Consider the following 24,645-nt stretch of genomic DNA (forward strand, 5'->3'; position numbering starts at 1 on the left):
GGTGATCTAATGAGAAACGGTGTGTCAACATGATTATTCTAAGAAATGGTCGCCAATATATAATACAATACAAATCGAATATAGTACATTTTACACTAGAATTTACATTACAGTCACTTATTCCAGTTACATGGTCAGATAACGAATGGGATTGTTTTAACTCACACCAATTTTAGCAAAAATAATCATCAGATAAAAAAATTGCATTAAACACTGACGTAACCATTTTTCCTACAAACTTTTAATGTTGATCCTTAAGATTTTCTTTTTTATCCCAATTACTGTTAAATTCAGTAGTTCTTGTGGTGTATCTGCGAACAAAATGAAGGGCTTATCTATGTTGCATCATGCGAAAGAAGACAGACAAAATGGCCGACTCATTTATGCACTGCATAAATTATGCATGATGGGAAAGGCATTTTTTTTTTTTTTAAGTAGAACATAAAAGGAGTGAGTAGGTTATTAAGGTAGATTGGAGAAAGGAGAGAGGTGTGCCTTTGCGTTAGGTGAGCACTTTTAATCAGCCTACTCTTTCGTAGAGCACAGTTCTGGTAAAAAGAGTTTGTGCAAAGAAAGTTTCATTTCCATGACTTAAACTTGGTGGGCAAGTCAGACATAGACTGAAATTTATTTGTGCCAAATATGGTTGAATTTCAGGAAGAATTGTTAATTTTAATAATGATTCCATATGTGGCATTTTTTGGAGATCACCCTATAATAAAGACACTATAAATTCTTTTAGAATTTACCAAAATATCAAGAGCACTTTTATATTTCAGGTCTCCTGATTTTCCTACTTCGATACCAGTAAATTCTAATCAACCTCACTCGGAATCCCTGAATTCTTCATCGACTCCAAGAGAACATGTCAAGCCTTCTTATTTAGTTTCCTATTCTGCTGATTCAGTGTCCGAATCTTATGGCGTCCTTATAAACTGTGCCACTCAAACTAATTCAGAGAATGATTTTATACCAAGGAACCCTTTAACAAACCATGATCAAGTAAGAGCATTAAAAATTAATATCTATATCTATAAAAGTGAGAATGTGTGTGTGGATGTGTGTGTGTTGTGTGTGTGTGTGTGTGAGAGAGAGAAAGGATGATTCTCAACCTATATACTCAACGAATTTTTAATCTACAAACTTGAAATTTGGTATATAGGATATTCAGAGGTGTGGAAAACCTTCATTCAATTTTCATCCAGAAAAAGGGCTGCTAAGGGGTCAAAATGGAAAATCGGTACGTGGGGGGGGTAATCAGATTTTTATCTGTTTGTCAACCGTTTCACGAATGTGCATGCGCAAATCACATGACAGATTCCCTATGTTAAGAATAAGTAGGTTAACACTTTTTAAAAATCGTGCTAAGCTGGTTTAACTTGAAAACACCTTTTAAAGATCATTTTATGCTGGTTTATTGGTTATCATACTTGACTCACTGTCTCTAAGTGTTGATTTCGATCTCAGCTTGAGTATTTTTTATTTTTTACTTACAAGAAGTGAACTGCATAGAAAAAATGTAATACTCACATGCACATGTCTCAATTTTTCTATGAATTAAGATATAATATTTATGCGTATTTTACAACCAGGCAATGCCAGGCGGCCTGCTAGTATATATATATATATATATATATATATATATATATATATATATATATATATATATATATAAACTAGAGAAATACCCACTCCAGGGAAGGTAAAATCAATTCCCTGAACAAAACAATTTTGCACCACTTTATGTTGTCTTCTGAAAATTCAAATCAACTGATTTAACTTTCATTTAATGTTATTTTCTACAAATTAATATGTATACTTGTGGGTCTACTCTATAATATTTAATTCATCTGTAGGAATTTGCTTGTTGTTATTGCTATTGTTGTCATGTCAAACAAATCAAACTTCTGCATAGAGCCCATGAAGATGATGCCTCAGGAATGTCTGCTAGGTTTTTATCCTGACATCAGAGCAGCAAGACCCAGCATTTGCATACAAAGCCGAGGAAGTACTGATAGTTACACATACACAGAAGCAACATTGTTTTCCTGTGACCCAACACTTTGCATGGGGGGGGGACATTAAAAGGCAAGAACGGTGCCCTTAAAGGGTGAAATTGGCGTCGGATTGAAGCTTTTGTGTGAAAGCTCTCCTGGATGACCTGACGAGAATTAATATATCAAATATGAAAACGAGTTAAATTTTAATAATGACACATAACTTGCTGATTGCAGGTGTAGGAAATTGCGGAAACAATACCCGTTATGTTTTGTCTTACTCCAAGGCCGCATATGGTCTGAGGTCAGGGGATTGACCTTAAAGGCATGTAGAAAAACATAATTCATACAATTCTTTATGGGAAGATCCCTAATTAATATGTAGGGATATTTTGGCTAATTAACCAACCAGATTTCTGCAAACTTCTGCTCCAAGCCCTGAGTCTCATATTACAGTTTCTGTTCTTATTTTTTGTTTTTATAATTTAAAGCTATCAATTAAATTAAATGAAACGTTGGCACAAAAGGAGTTTGTGAACAAACAAAAACTACAGATTTATACATATTTAACATATGAAATTATTTTCTCAGAATTGTAATCTGCCTAACTTATCGATACTTGTTTTGGACTAGCCTAATTTGTTTTTTTGTTTTTGTCTTCTTGCCATGTTATTGGCATGAATATATTTTATTTTACTTCATTTATTCTGAAAATACATATCCAGCTAATAGAGTGAAGACATTTTCTTTTACTCACTGAAACTAATAGAAGGGAAGTTCTCATGTGCAATTATACTGGGTTCTTTTTATCGATTTTTAAAAAACTTTTTTATTTTTAGAAATCACTTATCAAGGCCCTGTGGTCGAATGCAACTACATAGATATTACAAATACTGAAAGTAAACAAATCACCAATAAATTAAAAATTAGCGATAAAGTTGACAAATTGAAACCTAGAGAAGCATACATTTTGCCCAAAGACCACAAACATGATTTCAATAATAACTCTAAAACTTGCTTGATAAACCTAACTAAATCAGAAATAGGTAGAATTAGCAAAACAATTCTTTCTAGAGTAAACAAACAAATCAAACAAGACCTGGAATTAAACCAGTGGGCAAATACTGCCAAAGCAATCAATTGGTTAAAAATTATAATAAAACATGTCTATGCATATATGTGTATGTGTATGTGTCCCAGCCTCTATATTAATTACATATTATTTGTTATGTATTATTAATTGATTAACATTAAGTATCAAAACAAAATTTACAAAAGTTATTATTTCACAAAATAATTTGATTACAAAATTAAATCACGAAAATTAATATTCATAAAAAATTTAGTTATTCTTCTTTTACTCCCAGGCAATGCCAGGTAGATACAACTAGTAAAGATATTAGTGTTGAAATGATTAATCGGAATCAGTAATTGGAACAATTGGAACTTTTTGGGATATCAGAATCAGAAAAATTTGTGTCTATTTCTGATGCCAAAAACGATTCTTTTAATTGTTTTTATTTTTTGTATGTTGTTTTTAAAACAAATTTTTCCATTGCTGGTACTTATCGATAAAATGCTAAATATTTATTGATTTTAAACTAAAATCTATAGATCACCTCCCCCCACAAGTGTATTTTTACATTTGCAAAAATTTTTGTATATATTACACAGGTTTTTGTGGTAATCCAGAAATTAAACAAAAGAAAACATTATAGGTAAAAATTTTGAGATTTTCAAAGAATCAGAATTGGCAATTTTATCGGAATCATAAATTTAGGACAAAATCGGTAATTGTATTAAATTTGTGAAAAATATTGAAATCGTCCCATCACTAATGTTTTACTAGTCAATGAACTAATGATTTTATTCTGTTTAGGAGTACGCAGAGATCAAATCTGGAAAAGAAAGTACTTACATTGTGGTTGTAAAAACTGGAAATGTTCTTGGTGCAAGTACGAGAGCCCAGGTTAAAATAGTCTTGTGCGGATCCGAAGGGAAGACTGGGGCACTTACTTTACTCAAGTCAGAGACGAACAAGATACGCTTTCAAAAAGGAAAGGTAACATAAATTCATGATTTTCTTTCTTGTAAGATAGGAATATTTTATATTCTATTTTATGTTTTATAGCAACGCACAACCAGACAAGGAAATATTTTATTAATTATTTATGAGAATATGAATTTACTATAAATCCAATAGATACTTTTTGTTGTATTTTTTAAATGTGCAGACTACTTTTGCTACTTAGGAGATATGCTGAGTGTCAGAGGTAGCTGCAACTAACTTCAATGATCAGAGTCAAAATAACTTGGAGAAAGTTCAGATAGCTGCTCCCAATCTTAACATCTCAAGTCATCCCAATCATTACCAGTCTATGATAGCGATAGCTGCATAAGAAGCCTGGTATTGTATGGTAGTGAATGTTGAGCCCTCACCCAGGAATCACTTGCTTCCATCCATAGCCTTAACCCCTGGAGGGGCATAGACCATCTACAACTTTGTAGCAAGGAGTTCTTTTTACAGGGTGAGGGTGCTGGCCCCATGTCCAACCTTCCCAGAAGCGCCTAGCCTTCCCAAATGGTCACCCATCAGGTACTGGCCAGGCTCAACGTTGCTTAACTTCGGTAATCTGGCGAGAACCGGTGTGTCAATGAGATTGTGCCATACACTCACTTGCTTGACTCTGGAGAAATTACAGGGTAATGATTAGGTGGGTATGCAGATCCAGAATAACATTAGGTCAAACACTCTAGTTGAGAAATTGGCTATCCCAAAACTTGATATCCTAATAAGCCGGACACCTTAAAAAAACCATCAGGTAAGATCATCAATAGTAGCAAATGAGCAGTCAGTGCCAACAATCATGATCAGTGAAGACTCAAAATAAAGATAGACAGACATCTTCAAACCTCTTTTGAAGAGAATATAGACGATAAACCTGGATAGTGAGTGAGTCCAGAAATAGATCTTTTTTAAATTAAAAAATTTTGAAATTTTATTGAATTTCTTAGATATAAAGACAAAAAACAAATATGTTAGATTTATTTTATAGATTTCTGACATTCTAAGTTATTTTATTTTTTTTTTATCATTAATTCTATTTCAAAGGAGGATCATTTTATTTTGAAAACTTTTCATGTTGGCCACCTTGAGAAAATCCGAATTGGACACGATAGACCAGAATTACGTAAGTTGATTTAAACTGAACATACTTCTTATCTATATATATATATCTATATTTTTATAAAGTAATAGGGTTCGTGTGTTTCTGTCTGTGTGTACAGCTCTCCATCATCAACGAAATATAAAGGAGGTAAGAGGGTAGATCTCTCCTGGTAGAGAAACATTAGAACCCATTTTAGGATGTTTCTGTTATAGGAGACATAAGAATCTATGCCTAATTTCTTTATATACTAGTCTACAAACCACCCCCATATCGAATGACTTATGCTCATTTGCATATCACATTATATTAAATCTCTTTAACTAATTACCTCGACCTTATTACATATTGGAAATATTCTAATCATTTCAACTGTACTATTTACAAAATCTATTTAACATTTAATTATTTAATTTATTTTCATTTAATTTTATATTCGATTTATTTCACTTTACGTATATTATCAAAACAATTCATTGGCGAGGAAAGCTTTATGTTTTGGGATTGTATTGAAAATGTAATGGAAATTTCAATTTCGTTCCGTTTTAATCTTTTATATTTTACTTGCCAATATAATTGAAAGAATACAATTCAACTATCGTAATTTTATATAAATAAACAAAAACAAATATTTTAAAATAAAACTTTATTAAAAAAGAAATAATTTTATTTTTAAATGAAAAAAATCAATTTAGTAAAATAATTGTATTAAACACCCCCAGCCTTGTCAGCAAACCTGTAAACCTATAAAAGTTAACATTTCGAATGTAAACAGTGATTTTTCGATTTTGTTAGCGCTTGCCGCAATTAAAGACAATTAAAACGGAACTAACTTTATTTCCATTCTATTTTTTAAACAACCCCCAAAACATAACGCTCTCTTCCAGTTATAGCCAATTTTTTTTTAGTTAAATAAAACAGTTCAAAATAAACAGATAAGCGCATTTTCTTTTACATTTTTCTTACAACCATTGTCATTTAACCAACTGCAGGATACCGTTACTTTTGTGGGGTTGTTTTGAAAATGGCATGGAGATTATAATTTCGTTCCAATTTAATCTTTCTGGTCGAGCCTATTTCGAAAGCCTGTCTTATCATAGATTTGAACTACAAATAATTTATTACATTTTGATTATTACTATCTTAAGACTTAAAGCTTATATTTATTTCATTTTTCTATTTATATATTGAATTAGTTATTTCCAGTCTTATTTAAACTTAGTGCTTTCTTTAAACCGGATGAACCTTTTATAAAAATATGAGTTTAACGTAAAGAACACGAACAAGGTTTTATTCAACTGAATTTCTTCCAGTTTACTAACAAAATATATAAATTTAAAATAATAAAATAAAAAGGTTATGTAATTTAAAAGAAATACACGTACTCACAAAAGCAGAACTTTTTTTACACATTTTTTTCTTTAAAACCATAAAAATGAGACTAACAATTACCTAGATCTTAGTAATTATTTGTTTTAATAGAACTGTTTTAATTGTACTGTTTACTTAGTTAACCTAAGTTGGTATTACATTTATTTTACATTTACTTTTTTTTTTTTTTAATTATTACTTTTAGACTGTGACGTTTACACCCGGAAGTAATGAGTCACACGTAGGTCGCTTTTATTCATTCCTTTTGGTCAAGATCAAAGTGTAGTATCTGTTCTTCAGATGCTGCACTTCATTTTCTTGTTCTCTTTCGGTGGAGGAGAAATCCTTCACGACTGAGACAATTTTTATTTTTGTACCTTTTCTCCACGTTAAAAAACGACCCTGGTGTCTAACTCTGTCCCGTGGGGAGGCATAGTAAATAGGTACAATATAATTGTTTATAATTGTACTATTCAGAAATATTATTTATAGTTCGTCCATTTCAGTTAGTATACATTTCCTTTACGCTTAATTAATTTACAATCATTAATATCGTTAAACAATTCCGTTTAAAACCGAAATTATGCCACCCAAACGAAGTAGAAACGAAAGTGAGGAAGAAAGAATGGAAAGATTGGAAGCTAATAGACTAAGAGTTGCTGCAATTCGCTCCAATGAAAACAATTCAGATAGAGAAAGACGTCTAGAACTTAACAGGATACGTCAAAGAGAAAGGAGAGCAAGACTGTCAGATTTGGAAAGAGAAACCCAACGTGAAGCTGACAGAACTAGACATGCTGTAAGGCGGTTAAATTCATCACAAGATGAAATTCAAGAAAGGCAAAGATATGCACTGGAAAGAGAAGCAATATTACGATCGAATGAATTATATGAGGTAAGTAGACGTACACAAGGTCAGTTGAGAGTGGCTCAACGACATCAGAATGAATCGGAAACCCAACGAAGCTTTCGCCTATACCAAGGGCAACAACGAGAGGCTGCATGGAGAGAGAGTATGACTTTGCCCCAGCAATTGACAGAAAACGAGGCAGCTAGACAACGAATGACTGCTTTGAGACACCATGAAATAGAACACTGCAATAGAAAAGGATTGCTCTACAACAAAAATGACTCTCTCACTACAGCTGATATAGGAAAAATGGACAAAGTATGTCAACATTGCTCAGCTGTAAAATTTAAAGGAGAAACCCCTGGTTGTTGTTGTTCTTCTGGCAAAGTTGTGCTTGATAGCTTTCCACCACTGCCTCAGTTGCTTCAAGATTTGCTCTCCGGCAATGGTCCCATCTCTAAAGATTTTCTGCAAAATCTACGCAGTTATAACAATTGTTTTGCAATGACATCATTTGGTCACAAAATTGCGGCAGTACATGGGTGGAATCCTTCTTTTAGAATTCGAGGCCAGGTTTGCCACCAGATTGGGAGTCTTTTACCACCTGAAGATGAAACAGCAAAGTTTATTCAAGTCTACTTCTTGGATAGTCTGGAAGAGGAACTACATAATCGGGGACGTGACAGTAGACTCAATAGAGACATTCTCCAAAGTCTGACTGAATTTTTACATGAGAACAACAGCTTCATTTGTCAGCTGAAAACAACAAAGGAGAGGATTGAAGAAGAACACTTGGTAGAACATAAAGTTGTCATAAGGGAAGACCGAAGGCCGCAAGAAGAGCATCCACGGCGATTCAATGCTCCAACAACAACGTATGAGATTGGAATATTAATGGAGAATGAACCAACAGCTAACCGGGATATTGTCTTGCGTTTTAGAAATGATACATTAAAATGGATCTCCGAACTACATCCCCTCTACGATACTTTAATGTACCCGTTAATGTACCCCTATGGTTCTCCATCTTACAACATCTACATGAAGGCATCCAATGGGCGAAAAGTTACCCAACAGCAATTTTATTCGTACCATTTAATGACTCGGCCTGGAAACTATTTTCTCTGGTACCGAAGGCTATTTCAACAATGGCTGGTGGATGTGTACTGCAAGATTGAAACAGAACGTTTACAGTTCCTGAGGCGTGAGCAACAGACCCTGAGAGCTGACAATTATAGCAACTTGAGAGATTCAATTCTTAGGGAGGATGGGAATCCAGAACAGTTTGGTCAACGAGTTGTACTTCCGGCAACTTATACAGGAGGCCCTCGATACATGTTTGAGCGTCAAAGTGATGCCATGGCATATGTTCGGCGAATGGGCCGAGCCGACCTCTTCATCACGTTCACAACAAATCCAAAGTGGACAGAAATTACAGAAAATTGTCTTCAAGGGCAAGACCCTCAGGATCGTCCAGATATTGTTGCCAGGGTTTTCAGGCAGAAGCTAAAAAAGTTACTTGAATTTATTAAAAAGGGAGGATTTGGCAGGTTGAGGGCTTTCCTGTACAGTATTGAATATCAAAAAAGAGGACTGCCGCATGCACACATCCTCACCTGGCAGGCCCCAGAGGACAAACTTCTACCAGAAAAAAATGGATCTCTGCAGATATGCAGAGATCCCTGACAAAGAGGAAGATCCTGATCTTCATGCTAAAGTGATGGCACATATGGTGCATGGACCTTGTGGACCATTTAATCCAAATTGTCCATGTATGATTGACAACAAATGTTCCAAAAAATACCCAAAAGAATTTCTTCAGTGTACCGAGCAAGGCCAAGACTCTTATCCCAAGTACAGGCGAAGAAAACCAGAAGATGGAGGCCAGACTGGTACAATAAGGATGAAGAGAAATGGTCGGTATGTTAATCAAGAAATAACAAACCAGTGGATTGTTCCGTACAACAAGGTCCTCCTTCAGCAGTTCAACGCTCACATTAACGTAGAAATTTGCAGCTCGATCCAAAGCATCAAATATGTCCTCAAATACGTGAATAAAGGATGTGATCAAGCAGTGTTTGAACTACAAAGAACTGATGGAGCAGCTAACCAACAAGGCCAAGTACAAAGTCACATTGTGGATGAGATCCAGCAGTTCCAGAATGCAAGGTATGTCGGCAGTTCAGAGGCGGCCTGGAGGATATTGGAACATCCCATCCATGAACATTTCCCCCCAATTGTACAACTTTCTGTTCATCTTGAAAATGGGCAGCATGTCATGTTCTCAGCTGATACTGCTCTGGAACGAGCCCAAGGTCCACCGCCTGCCACAACTTTGACAGCATTTTTTCAACTCTGCCATGAGGATGACTTTGCAAGGGGTCTCAAATACGTAGAAGTCCCTGAGTTTTACACTTGGAACAAATCGACAAAGAAATGGATGAGAAGAATGCGTGGGGTACAAGTTGAAGGTACTGAAAATGATGATGTATGGAAGGCACCATGCATTGGGAGAATCTACACGATTAGTCCAAAAGCAGGGGAGTGTTATTTCTTACGCCTGTTGCTCAATGAGGTTGCTGGTCCAACTTCATTTCAAAATTTGCGAGCATACAATGGTCAGGTGTTTGAAACATACAGAGCAGCGTGCCTTGCTCAAGGCCTTCTAGAAAATGACCATCACTTGCATCAAGTAGTAGGAGAGGCAAGTGCCACTCAATCACCTTCAAATTTGCGAAGCCTATTTGTGATAATTTTAACAGCCTGTGAGCCAAGAAATCCTCTTGAGATCTGGATGGCTTTTCGTGATGTAATATCTGAAGACATTCTTCACAGATACAGGCAAGAAGTTAACAATCCAGAAGCAGATTTTAATGAGGACATCTACAATAAAACTCTTTGTCTAATTGAAGAAAAAGTCCTCCTTATGTGCGGTCAACCATTGGCAAGCTATGGATTACCTGCACCAACGCAAGGGAGAGATGAAAGACTCACGAGAGAGTATCAACGTGAAGTTACTTATAATCTTGAAGAACTTTCCCTACAAGCAGAAAATATGCAAGAAAAACTGACCGATTCTCAAAGAGAAGTTTACAATTCATTCATGGCAATGTTGGAAGCACAAGGTGAAATGAACAAAAACATGATGTTTCTTGATGCTCCAGGTGGTACGGGCAAGACTTTTGTAATCAATTTGATCCTTGCAAAGATTAGATCCATGAGAAAGATTGTGCTTGCAACAGCATCCAGTGGCATTGCTGCTACTCTACTACAAGGTGGCCGCACTCTTCACAGCACTTTTAAAGTACCCTTGGATACTCATCGAATGGATCAGCCAGTTTGCAAAATTACTGGTAACTCAGCCTTGGCAAATGTAATTAGAGACACCTCTGCAATCATTGTAGATGAAGCCCCAATGACGCACAAGAGTGCTTATGAAGCAATTGACCGAACACTGCAAGACATCACAGGAAACAAGAATCCCATGGGTGGCATTCCAACCTTATTTTGCGGTGATTTCCGTCAAATCCTCCCAGTGGTTAAAAATGGCACAAGGGCTAACATTGTCAATGCAAGTTTGAAACAATCCTATCTCTGGAGGCACGTTATAGTGAAGAGACTGACTACTAATATGAGAGCCTATATCTCTGATAACACAGCTGCAGCAGACTTCTCAAAATTGCTTCTCCAAATCAGTAATGGTCAGTTTCCTATCACTTCTTCACCCGACACAATTAAGATTCCAACTGCGCTTGGTAAATGTGTCGGTAATCAGAAGCAACTGAAAGACAAAGTGTACCCAGACCTGCAAAACAATGGAAAATCACCGGATTGGCTTGCTGAGAGGGCTATTATTTCGCCATTAAACAGCAATGTGAATCATTTGAACAATTCAATAATGGATGAATTTCCAGGAGACACAAAGCAATACAAGTCAGTTGATTCGGCTACTAATGAATATGAAGCTGTTCACTACCCTGTGGAGTTTTTAAACTCTTTGGAGATATCTGGAATGCCTCCACACATTTTAAATCTCAAAATTGGATCGCCAATCATGATTCTTCGATCCTTGGAACCGCCAAAAACAACAAACGGAACCAGATGTGTTATCACCAGATTGCACACCAATGTACTTGAGGCCACCATTTCCTGTGGTCCCTACAAAGGCGAAACCGTTCTACTGCCAAGGATCCCCTTAGTTCCATCGGACTCAGAACTTCCATTTAAATTCCGGAGACTCCAATTTTCTGTGAAGGTGTGTTTTGCAATGAGCATAAACAAAAGTCAAGGTCAAACATTTAACACCATTGGCGTAGACTTGACATCAGACTGCTTCAGTCACGGTATGTTCTACGTCTTCATCAGCCAGACAGGAAGTTCAGAAAAACTCTACATTCTGGCTCCAAATCAAAGCAGCAGAAATGTAGTTTACCCTGAGGCTCTTCAGTGAAAAGTTCGAGAAATGGATATGAGGAAAAACTGACATGATCTGATTGTGGTAAGTTTTTAGTATTGAATGTGCAAGATAAAATTTAAGCAAGAGTTGAAAATTACTTCAATGAAAAATTTACTATGTAACATCAAGTAACCTTCTTTTTTGATGAAAATGTTTTGTGAAGTTTCTGATTGAATTTCAGTCACTACAAGAGGTAGTTAAAATGTTAATCACCTTATGCAATCGTTGCTCTTACAACATCAACTTACTGGAAAGGTGCCCACAGATTTTGGTACCCGAGTGCGCAACAAAGCTCCGTGCGAAGCACGGGTATCTTTGCTAGTATATATATAAAGTAGTAGTGTTCATGTGTGTGTGTGTGTGTGTGTGTCTGTGTGTACAACTCTCCTACAGCCCACACCACTGGACCAATTATGACCAAACCTGACATGATCATGGTCTCTGAGCGAGGGATGGCGCATACCATCTTTCAAGGTCAAGGTCAAAGGTTATATTTGGTGCAACTCTTACAACATCCACTTGCTGCAAGGGTGCCTGCAAAGTGCGTACAGCAAAGTCTTGCGTATAACACGGGTATCTTTGCTAGTTACTATATAATAATATGCTAAGACATTGCATTTTTATATATAGGTTATCACCTCTTACACGCATTTAAAAACTTAAGCTCATCTAATCAGCTAAGATGTTGAACAGTGATTAATCGGATGTCACTAAAGTAAAAATTCTGACTTTACCTATTTTCAAATGAATTGTTCTAAAATTAAATTATGTTGTCACGTTACTTGAGTAAGCATTATAATTTTAACGCTGAACATTTTTTGTATAAGAATGTTTCAAATAAGAGTATTAGATATTCAGTTTTATAGAAACCACTTGTTAGAACAGTATCTCCAAGTAGGAGGCCACCGTATTAAATATTAATTGGTCTCACCCACTCTTTATCTCTTTACAATTTAATTTCTACTCACTACTTGAAATCATTGAAACAAAACTAATCTATAAAGAAAAAGAAGATAAGACTAATTAATACATTGATTGGTTTATAAAGAAGTAGACCATGTTGAAAATGTATATCTTTGGTGTAATATTCCAAAATACATGTCCGACACTGATTTTTCACTACGTCTTTTAATCCATACAAAATCATGAAAGGAATCCTGCTGCCATCAGAGTAATTTACTTGGCAGTCGACAGGTGGTTCTGCATGTAGCACTCTATCAATTTGCTTACTCTGCACCTACTGGAGGTAGGCTTCCTTTATTTTGAGATTATATCTTACTAGCAAAAGTACCCGTCATTGACTGGGTTCAAAAACAGCCTACAGAAAATGGACTCTGATTTATGAAAGTATGATAGGTTATGAAAAGGAAGGGTTGAATTTGGGAGTATCAAAACTAAAGCAAAATATGATGAAAGTAAAAATAAAATAGATAAACCCCATAATTTATTATACCATACCTGTTCACACTGAAACACTTATCACAATATTCTGTGGATCTATATTAAAAAACCTTGTTAAACTTTGTTACATATTTCCATTCTATAGAGGTCAGGTGCGAACGAACACCCCATAATTTTATCATACCATATTTCTTCAAACAGAAACATAATTATCAAAGTATACTTACACAGATAGATATGAAAAGTCTTTATTAAAGTTTGTGCCTATTTCCATTCTATGGAGGTCAGGCGCAAACGCAGACCCCACAATTTTATTATACCATCCCTGTTTAAGTTAAAACATACTTATCAAAGTATTCTTATGTACATCTATATCAGAAAAACTTGTAAACATTTTTTTTTTAATTTTTAAATTTTTTATTTCCATACTTTGTGGACCAAGTGCGAACACAGACCCCACAATTTTAATGAACTACTGTTTTGCCAGATCAAACATACCTATTCCTGTGTTTCGATACATCTTCTATCATTATATGTAATCAGTTTTTTTAAAATAGTCAACCATATAGGAGCCTATTCGTGACCAGACACACACACACACACACACACACACACACATTCAGCTTTATATCATAAGATTTTATTTAAATTTAACTCTAGTAATGGCTTCCTAGGTAAATTTACATGGCAGCCATAGTGTTAAAAGTAAACACTGGTCTATTTCCATCAAAGAAAAAGTTAAATTGCTTATTTAAGCTTCTAGTCATCTGTGGTAATTATGGACATGGGAAGTGCCTAATTAGTGGATTATGAGTATTTAATGAATTATTATTAATGTGAAATTGAATACTTTTAGCAGAACACATCATCAACAAAATATAAGTCACATTTTAACATTGTTTATGCATCTCTCTACCTATTCTATGACAATACATATTTTTATTGATTATGTTGGGACATTAACATGTTCTTTCAGTTAGTAGGAGGCCTCAAGTTTTGACAAGCTTCTGGGCTTGACCATTACTCCTGATCTTAAATGGAACACGTATATCAAATCTGTTGCCAAGGCCGCTGGAAAAATGGTGGGATCTTTCTATCGATCCAGTAGATATCTCACTGCTGATGCTATTCTCTACCTATATAAGAGCCAGGTACGTCCAAGGATGGAATACTGTTGCCACATCTGGGCAGGAGCTGCTAGAAAGGACTTGTCCTGCCTTGATAGAGTTCAAAATAGACTTCGTAGCCTCGTAGGAGATGTCCTTTTCTCCTCCTTGCAACCTCTATCTCACAGAAGAGATGTTGCGAGTTTGTCTCTGATGTATCGTTATTTTCATGGAAAGTGTTCAACTGAGCTTCAATCTATGGTCCCCCCTCGCCAAACTTTCACAAGAAACACTCGTCTAGCTGTAAACACTATCAATAATTTCCCCCGCTCTTTATCTGTGCCTAAACCTAAACGTAGATTCCATGAACAAAGCTTCTTTCCTAGAACTGCACGCCTGTGGAATTGTCTTCCGTTTTCCTGCTTTCCGGCTGACTACAATATGGTTGTGTTCAAGTCTAAAGTAAATAAGTTCTTGATGAGCCGTTCCATATAAGTTATTAAATTTACCAAATTTTCATTACTAATGATTACTATATTGACCAATTTCTACTGTACACTCTTTAACCCTTATCCTTGAGTGGCCTCTTGGCCTTGATAATGAGGTGATGCCTTTGTAAAAAAAAAAAAAAAAAAAAAATCTCTCTGGCTTTCAGCTTTTTATCTATTGTGTTTCTTTATTCCTTTTATGTTTGTCTGGTATCTGTAGTAATAAAAACATATCTGTTAATGTGTTGCTTATTGCTCTTAGCTTCAATTTTTTACTTGTATAAAATTTTATATTGAAAACTGTTACGTTAAAGAGTGGAGCCATACACAGGAGAATATCTGAACAAGCAGAATTAACAAATGGTTGCAGAATGTAGTTCTGATCTACAGATCCACAAGTTATGTGTGCCTCTGACAAAATAGATCAGTGTTAATGCTTTGTTATTGTCATCAGTAAAGCCTGAAACATTGGGCGCAAGAATAAGCTGCTGATCTTGAATTTATCGTTTATTTTAAAGTTCTTGTAATATCTCAAATCAGTCCCAGGATTGTCTAAAAGAGAACTTTTAGAGGCTGTGATATCAGTTTCAAGACTGATTTTCAGTGAGGACTACACAACTCAGTTTATAAGATTTCTTGCAGTTTCAGTTTATTTGGGAATTCGTGTGATGATCCTTCAATTTTTTTTCTTTTACTTTTGTTGCAGTTTCTGTGTGGCTGGTTAGTGTTTGTAGTTAATGTGAGCTGGCTTATGCATTCAAAATTATTATTCACTGAGAGTGTTCTGTGGTTTCCAGCTTAAAATGAGTTGTGACGGTTATAGTCAGCTAACATACTTCCTAACTTCCAGCGTAGTGGTACTAGAAGCAGTGACAAGGCAAATCAGCTCCTTCACTTTTATTGTATTTCTATTGTGAAGCGATTTATTGAAAAAAAAATATAACAAAAGGGCATTATCGAAAAGTGTACAATAACAAGTAATAAAATTATACAGATAACACAATTAGTCTTTATTTGCACTTTTAATAAAAAAATTTTTTTTAAATAAAAGTTTTTATTTTATTTGAAATTTTATAAGTTTTAATAAATTTTTTTTTTCATTTTAAAAATGAAAGTGTTTTTATTTGAATTTATATTATAAATATATGTTTATGAAAGTATAAAAATAATATTGAAATCAAAATAACAAAATCTCAAACATAAAAAAAACATCCAATACATATTTCCAAAAGTTTTAAAAGTTTTTATTTTATTTGAAATTTTATAAGTTTTTATAAAAAAAATTTTCATTTTAAAAATGAAAGTGTTTTTATTTGAATTTATATTATAAATATGTTTATGAAAGTATAAAAATAATATCATTGAAATCAAAATAACAAAATCTCAAACATCATTAAAAAAAACATATCCAATACATATTTCCAAAATAGTTTTAAAAGATTTTTAAAAATGTTTAAAATAAGTCTTCTTTTTTTTTTTTAAAGCGCAAAAAATGTTTTCAGTGATGTTACAAAAAAAAAAATTAAACTAATTTCAATAATTCTTAATTAAAATAAGATTGAAAAAACTTTTCAACAATGATTATTAAATAAAAATAAAACAATTGGAAAAATGTAATAAAAAATGAGTACATGCACAGGGGAGATATAGATGTGAGAGAAAAAAAGCAAAGGAACTGATTTGCCTCGTCACCACCTCTGGTAGCACTATGTTGGAAGTTAGGAAGTATGCTTACTGACTATAACCTTTGTGACTTTCACTACAATCATGCATAGTTGGAGATTAATAAGTATTAGTATTTAATGCAAAAATGAGCACAAATTTAACCATATTCAATCATCAATTTAGCATAAAGTACTCATTCTGAGTCAACGAGCTATAACATTTGCATATTTTTAACAGGCTTAAAACTCTAGTCAAGGTTATAATTTTGCTATTTTTCCATGGTTTTATTTTTAAATTGTTAATCATCAGCAAGAAATTATTTTTATCATACTTATATTTAAAAAAAACAAAGCATTCTGGTCCTAATTTATCCAATTTGTTTTACAGCTTATGCCTGGTTCCTTGAAAGTGTCAGCATATTTGATCAAACAGAGAAATGGATTTACGTCTTTCCATCTGGTCAGTGGTTCTCTGGAGAAGATGGAGACAAACAAACTTATCGGGAACTTTTATTGCAGAGAAATATGCCAATGGTTGGAGGTTGGTAGATCATTAATGCAATCAGTTTTCATAAATTGTATTATAATAGTCAAAAGTTTTACAATATATTATTATGCATACTCTTTTCCTGTGCATATGTCACATAACCAAAACAGCCCAAGTCATGGTAAGTATTGTGATTGATGTGTTGACACAGTGTGCAGTACTTATCAAGCATAAAATATTCTTATATGAAAGGCATGTCTCCATCTTGTATTTTTTTAAACTTCTATCCACTCCAGATAAGCTATATTCCCATTGGGGTGTAAGGGACTATTGTGATTAGGGGTCATATTCACAGAGATTATCCTAGGTGGAGAGTTCTATAGCAGGAGTTTGATATTCGTTTATAATGTAAAAGCACCTTCTATTTCAATTGCATTTCACACATTAAAAATCCATGATTGCAATCAGGCAAGTTAAGTGGCTAAAGTTTAAGTGAAGTCATAGAAGTCCTCAAACAGCCACTTGTGGATTTTCCCGGAGATGTGAAATAGAATTGTCCAGCTATCATATGTATGGCTTTCCTGAAGCCATCCTCTCCACCAAGTGCTTAACAACAGCAGACAATAACTCAATAAACCCGTTTGAATTGAGTCTGAATTTATTTTTAAAAATAAGGAAAGAGGTACGATGTGACCTTTGCTGAAAAAACATGCACACACAGTTTGAGGGAACTTGGTCTTGATTTTGTGCAAACTGTTTTCCCTGGGGTATAATGCAGAATTTAGTGCTACTGTTACATTTTTGGCCTTCCCTTAGCTACCTTCTTCATTCAATGCTTGACGACAGTGGACAGAAACTTAATATAGCTGTCCGAGTCCCTTTTCAAAGAGGTGGTGTGGTATAATGTGATTCACAGTTAAAGGGAATTTTGTTTTCATGATCTGAAAGATTTTGCGTGCAGACTTTAGGTTGCATGTTGTGCAACTGATGCCGAGACAAACCAGAGCATTTCTTACTCAATTGGGTGTTTAACCTTGTTGAGGAGTTTCTTAGCTTTCATAGGGTGGGTCTCTTAGGCCTTGGTGATGAAGAGTTTGCTTTTGCAACTCTTGTATAAAGGGTAATGAACATCCTCATTAAGAGCTTTCTTCATCGTCGCCAATCTGACATCCATCTCTCTCACCATTGACTTGTCTGAACCTTCATGTACCTTTGTTTTTGCAGATATTTCAGGAGCACTTGCCTCCCAGCTAAGATTTCCAAACTTTTTAATCTTGTTTTAATTATTATTATAATACAGATCACTTTCTTCCATAAGAATATAAAAAAATATCAAATTTATCTAAAACACAATGTATAAAATAAGTGTACACATACACAAACATATATGCATGCATGTATAGGCATGTATACCTGACAGTCTGTGATATACAAATAAACTACAAAATATTGCAAAACATTTGACTCGACTCACCCAAATAAAAAGGTGTGATTGTTGCATCGTTTCTGTTTCTTTCAATCATTGCCATCTATAACTGTCCACCATTTTTAAAATGTATCATCTGCATTCCAGCATTGATTGTAAACATTACACAACATAATTCCATGGTTCAACTCTATTATTTTTCCTGCCATTCAAAACATTTTATGAACCATTGTTTTAATTGCCATTTCTTGGGTGGGTGGAGGTATTCCTTACAAATTTTCCAAAATGTCTGCTTAATCTTTCGCAATTTTTTAGATAAGGACCAATAATTTAGATTATTTTGATTGTTTAAGCTACTATTCTCACCTTAGTTGTTATTTTTATGTTTCAGTTAATGTCCTACCTTCTTCACGTGCATCTTTTAGAACTTGACACTCTTTATGTTGAACTCGGGAACCCATACAGGATTTCAAAACTAAACTCTCTATTTAATCCAGTAGTAGATTGTTCTCATTCCATCAGCCATGACCAGATAGAATCGTTATTTTTAATTATTATCGCTTGTATTAAGTAAGGATTGAACTTTCAACTTTCTGAAGACTATTACTTAGAACTGATTGTTAATCAATACCTTTATCCATTGCAGCACATATCTAGTATTAATTTAAGGAGCTCTAAACCTAGTCCTGTTATAGATGAGCAACATTAATACTTATTACTGTGTATATAGATGTTCTTGAAGAAAATTAGAAGTTACCTCTGCCAAAATGTTGTGAAAATAATAACCAAGATGAGAATAGAAGTCCAAATGATCTAAAAAAAATTTTTTTTATGGAAATCATTCAGGACAAGGCATGAAACTACTTAATGTAAGGAGCTAAAAGAAATACCAAAACTAGCCAACAATAAGTGTTAGGTGGATATATTCCGACCTAGAAAACAGCAATTCTTCTCCCTTTGTCAGAAACATTGCTCATGGAATGTGAGGAATAAAGGACAAAATAAGAGAAGCGAAAGTTATGAGGCTGCCAGCAGTAAAGCCATGGTCCACATTTTACTCTACTTAAATTAATTTGTAAATCTCTACTTATACATAAAAGGCACTTTGTGTTTGTGTATGAGTTTGTTCCGCATGGACTCCGAAATGGATGGGCTGACTTTTTTAAAATTTCACACAGATATACTTTATGCATCTGGGAGTGTTCTTGGATAGGTTTTGTATCAAAATGCCTCTGATAAGTATCGAAAATTAATATCTGAAAAAATCTAATTAAAGAAGGAAAAGTGTGATTTTCACCAAAGTTAACACCTTTATACAGCCCAACATCACAAGTACATTTGAGAAGTTTTATCATCCCACAAGTAGAAACGCCTAAATTCTCAAAAGAGAGTAGTAGGCTCTTTTGTAAGACAAGGGTGCATTTGAAATAAATGTTTCTGTTTAGAGCACACTTAAACAAAGATACTTGACGTTTGCATTTTAAACTTTAATTCAAGCCATTATATAAAAATAATTTTATAAAATCAACAGTAGGTTATATACAGTGCAATGTAGACTAAGTCACTGTGGAAAAGCATGTGAAGTTTTCTCCTGGCGTATCATGGTGAGTTTCCGACTAGAGCAGACAATCAATCAGTTTGATTGAAAATGGGTGATTTCACCAATTTTTATGGCAATAAAAGTATTGGAAGTGTGGAATATTTATTGATCCTCATTCAATCCCGAGAAACATCTAATATATTTATAGACAGAATTTATAAACTGAAAATAATCAATATATATATATATAGATATAGATATAGATATATATAGATATATCTAATATATATATATATAGATATATATATCTAATATATATAGATTTAGATATATATATCTAATATATATAGATATAGATATATATAGATATAGATATATATAGATATAGATATATATATCTAATATAGATATATATATCTAATATATATATATATATAGATATATATATCTAATATATATAGATATAGATATATATATCTAATATATATAGATATAGATATATATAGATATAGATATATATATCTAATATATATATATAGATATATATATCTAATATATATAGATATAGATATATATATCTAATATATATAGATATAGATATATATATCTAATATATATAGATATAGATATATATATCTAATATATATAGATATATATATCTATATCTATGTATATATATATATATATATATATATATATATGTAGTTACGCCTCATAGATCATCTAAAAAACACTATATATATATATAGATATATATATCTAATATATATAGATATAGATATATATATCTAATATATATAGATATATATATCTAATATATATAGATATATATATCTATATCTATGTATATATATATATATATATATATATATATATATGTGTGTAGTTACGCCTCATAGATCATCTAAAAAACACTTTGTAGCTGGAGCTGGCTCAATCCTAATGAGCAAAAATGTATACTCGTATCTGAGTTCTGCTAACAATGATGACAACGACAATGTATATATTAAATTAACATTTAATATTGAGAAGCCATCGAATTTAAATATTATAAAACTGAAATTTTGAAAAAGATACATTTAATTCTTAAATGCAATATTAATCTGATATGCATAGAATTTCCATTTGTAATCTTTGCTTTTCTATAAAGTTTTTTTTTATTAAATACTAGCCTGGGTGCCCGGCGTTGCCCAGGTGTTTGGAGGTTTGTGTTGAGCAAAAAAAGTGGTGGCAGGCAGGTTCAAATCCGTACCGCGAAGGAGGAAAAGAACATGAAAAAAATGTGACGTCTTTGCTGTTGCACTGTCAATTGAAAAGAGGGGATGACTTTCAAAAATATCGGCAAAAAAAGCGACTCCTCCTTGTAGAAAAGTGCGCAGTTGAAGATGAAGCAATCAATGTTTTTAGCCAATTTTTAGATATTTGTTGTCTGAAGGGCTGAGCTTCAAAATGATACCGATCTTGTGATAATCCGTCACCTCTGTCAAAAGTTTTAGGCAGATATACAAACATACATACTTACATTTAAACAGACAGGTGAGATTTATATTATCGAAGATTATACTAAGCCACTATTTCTATTGCATTTCTAGTAAATGACCAAGTGAAATGTCAGTATGAAATTTTTTAATGACCTGCATGCTAAAATTGTGATTTAATAATACATAATGTTTGCTTTGTCTATAATCTAGGGCCTGCAAGAGTTTTTCCCTTTTGGCTTGTGATATGTCACAGCAATACAAGACAACTCTCCCCCTTTCCACTCCTAAGTATGCATCAAGATCACTACAAATGCACAATTTCGGTTATTTTTTCCTTCATAACAAACCTCTTTATTTCCAATTTCAGATATAGAAGACGTAAATGAAGAAGATCTTTTATTGTGGTTGGCAAAAACAAACAACCATGAGAACGGAAAAGACACAGACGTTCACAAGGAAATGACAGCAGACAACATTAAAAATGAAATACATTTGAACGAAGATGATGAAACGCTTGGTAAAATATAAATCATTAATTGTCCATTTTTATCTTTAAATCTTAATGTCCTATACCGTCTGAAACTGTATTGGGTAACCGTTAAATGTTGCAGTCAGAGAACATGAGAAAAATTCTGTATAAGTATTAAAAATTATTTTATGTTCCTGTTTCTGTTAGATATTACAAAATGTGGAATCATTTCCATTAAAATTCATTTGGTATTATGCATGTAAAATTGAGAAAAGTATGTTTGAAATGTGTCACCATCATGTGTATAAGTTAAATCAAAACAAAATGGCCATTGAATTTGACCTGATGTCGTGTTTTAGCTAAAAACGAAACTTGAATTTTAACTCAAAATGATTCCTTATTTAATAATATTTATTAATAATAATAATAATATAAATTAATAATGTTTAACAAAAACAACAGCATAAAACCATTTTTAATGCTTATACAGAATTTTTTTCTTGCATTCTTCTTTGACTGTGACCTTTAACATGTACCCTGAGTTGATGTTTGCATTCCCATAACGAATGGCAATACTTGTGGTCCTGTAAGCGTCTGAAAGAAAGACACAACTTGGTAATTAGTAGAAAGAAAATTTAATAAACAGAAAAACAAATACAAAATATGAAGAGTGTTGGGATACGTAGTCCGATTGCTACTAGTGCAAAACTCGAGCATAACCGCCAAGAGACATATTACCTCAATTTTTATAATGAGTGGAACAGTTCGTTATTATCTGTAAGGTGGGCACGGTAACAATACTGGATATTCTTATTCTATACAGATAAACTCATTTTCGATAACAATAATAATTTTAGAGCAAATAACATATTACATTAAATAACATTGTCTTTTCAATCATAAAGTTAAATTTCATAACAATCCGTCGAAAAGTAAAGGAATTGTAAACAATTACAAAATAAATGTTGCATAACAAGTATATCTCTTCTAATGTATGTATAACAGACATATTTAGTGCAATAGGTGTATAGCTGTGTTTTCAATGAAAAATGACAAATTCTTTTGTCTAAAATTCGATTGTACTTTATTTGACAACCTATGTATCTTGTATGACATAGAGAGAGATGGGGAAGTGGCGTCGGGTGACAAGATCGAATCCTACAATCATCTCTTGATTTATATCTCTTTCTCTGAACTCTCGTCACTCGACTCCATATGTTTATATTAACCAAATACCTCTGCATCAATTGTTCCTTTGTTTAACATTGACGTTTTCATCTTGCGTCAGAGGTCAGAATATGGGTCGTTTTTTTCTTACTTGCTCTCTTTTGGATCATCTAGCATCACTTGAGAGTTTTGTTACTTCAATTCTCATTCTTGTTTATTCCGGCCTTGCTTAGTGTCATTATTTAACACAAAAACACTTTTCAGCATTTTTTTTTTTTTAAATTCCTTACAAAGCCAAGAATCTAGACTTACAAAACCAGTACCTGTAGATAGATAAGAAAATAATTTCCTTTTAAATCGTGTTTCCCAACTAAAGCACGCAGATGTTATAACAATTGTTGTTCTGTTTTGTTCTATTTTACAGATACATCTATATCTGATGCGTCATCGTTATCTAGTGATGGCAGCAGCAATAGTTTAGTAAATAGATTCCATCAAGGAACCGTAATCTCCGTACAGAATCAAGTGACAACAGGAACCCAGACAAACACAATCCCGGGTAAACCTTACAATCTAGCCCGAGATTTTCACCAATCAGGAAATGACGGCTGCACATCTGAAGTGACACAATCTGTTTTTGACGAATCTGGAGACAAAAGTGTCTCATTAAAGAAAGAAGGTGTAAAATCAAAGGATCAACAAAAAGAGGAAGCGGAGGAAAATGTGTTAAATCGTACGTTTAGTGAAAAGAAGAAAGAAAACACAGATCAAAGTTCTTCAGATGGAGAGGGCTTTTATTGAAATAAAAATGTGGCTAAAGTATGCTACAACCACCCCCTCTAAAATACAGATTTTTTAGTGTTTTTTTTAATTTTGATTACAAAAGATTAAGCCTTGAACTACAAGATTGTCTATCTAAAGGAAAAGCATAACTCTTTCTGTGTGTGTGTGTGTGTGTGTGTGTGCGCGCACGCACAGCTAAAAGTCAAAAACTACATAAAATAGACCTACAAATCATCCATTCTCAGATTCAGTGTGACCCCGATCCTTGACTATGGTCTAAAATTAATACTGTAATATGCTTGTTGTCAGCAAGGGCCAAATTAGTGTATGGCAATAGTAGTAAAATAAAATTAATTTTTTTCATCCTTACTAGTGATTGTTTCAAAAACAACAATGAAACTAGATCAAACAATCAGTTAATAAAAACTTCCTTTTTCTTTCTTGCTTTTTTTCTTTTTTCTTATTTTCTATTATATTGAACCAGTTGCCAGAGAACAAGAGAAAGAGAGGGAGGGGTAAAAAATAATATTACACATTTTTTAACTCTTCCATTTGTTATGCATGTATCCAGGCAATTCTGGTTAGCCTTACTTGTAAAATATATTTTAGAAATTTTTCTTTCTGATTATTTCCTGGGTATTCTGTTCACCATGTAAAATTGAATCTAATTATATATACTTCCATATAGTCACACAAAAGTTATAATCTAAAGTCAATGGTAGGTGGTTTTTCTTTAGGTCATCAGAAATGATAATGATAATTTATATATGAAAAAAAAATTTTTTCTTTTTT

At 33.4% G+C, this 24,645-nt stretch overlaps 1 protein-coding gene across 1 annotated transcript in view; it reads left to right on the forward strand.

Annotated features, from left to right (window-relative positions):
• LOC145292976 (uncharacterized) overlaps positions 1–24,301 on the forward strand; it is a 55,156-nt gene extending 30,855 nt beyond the window's left edge. The window contains exons 8-13 of the mRNA XM_080139216.1: positions 780–1,002; positions 3,877–4,059; positions 5,110–5,188; positions 16,889–17,041; positions 21,802–21,951; positions 23,495–24,301. Of these exons, the coding sequence (XP_079995342.1) occupies positions 780–1,002; positions 3,877–4,059; positions 5,110–5,188; positions 16,889–17,041; positions 21,802–21,951; positions 23,495–23,871 (1,165 nt within the window). The 3' untranslated portion in view covers positions 23,872–24,301. The remainder of the gene's footprint in view (positions 1–779; positions 1,003–3,876; positions 4,060–5,109; positions 5,189–16,888; positions 17,042–21,801; positions 21,952–23,494) is intronic.
• Positions 24,302–24,645: the final 344 nt, after the last annotated feature.

Source organism: Euprymna scolopes, chromosome 14 (assembly GCF_053919585.1).
Source record: "Euprymna scolopes isolate OS-2025 chromosome 14, ASM5391958v1, whole genome shotgun sequence".
Classification (NCBI taxonomy): domain Eukaryota; kingdom Metazoa; phylum Mollusca; class Cephalopoda; order Sepiida; family Sepiolidae; genus Euprymna; species Euprymna scolopes.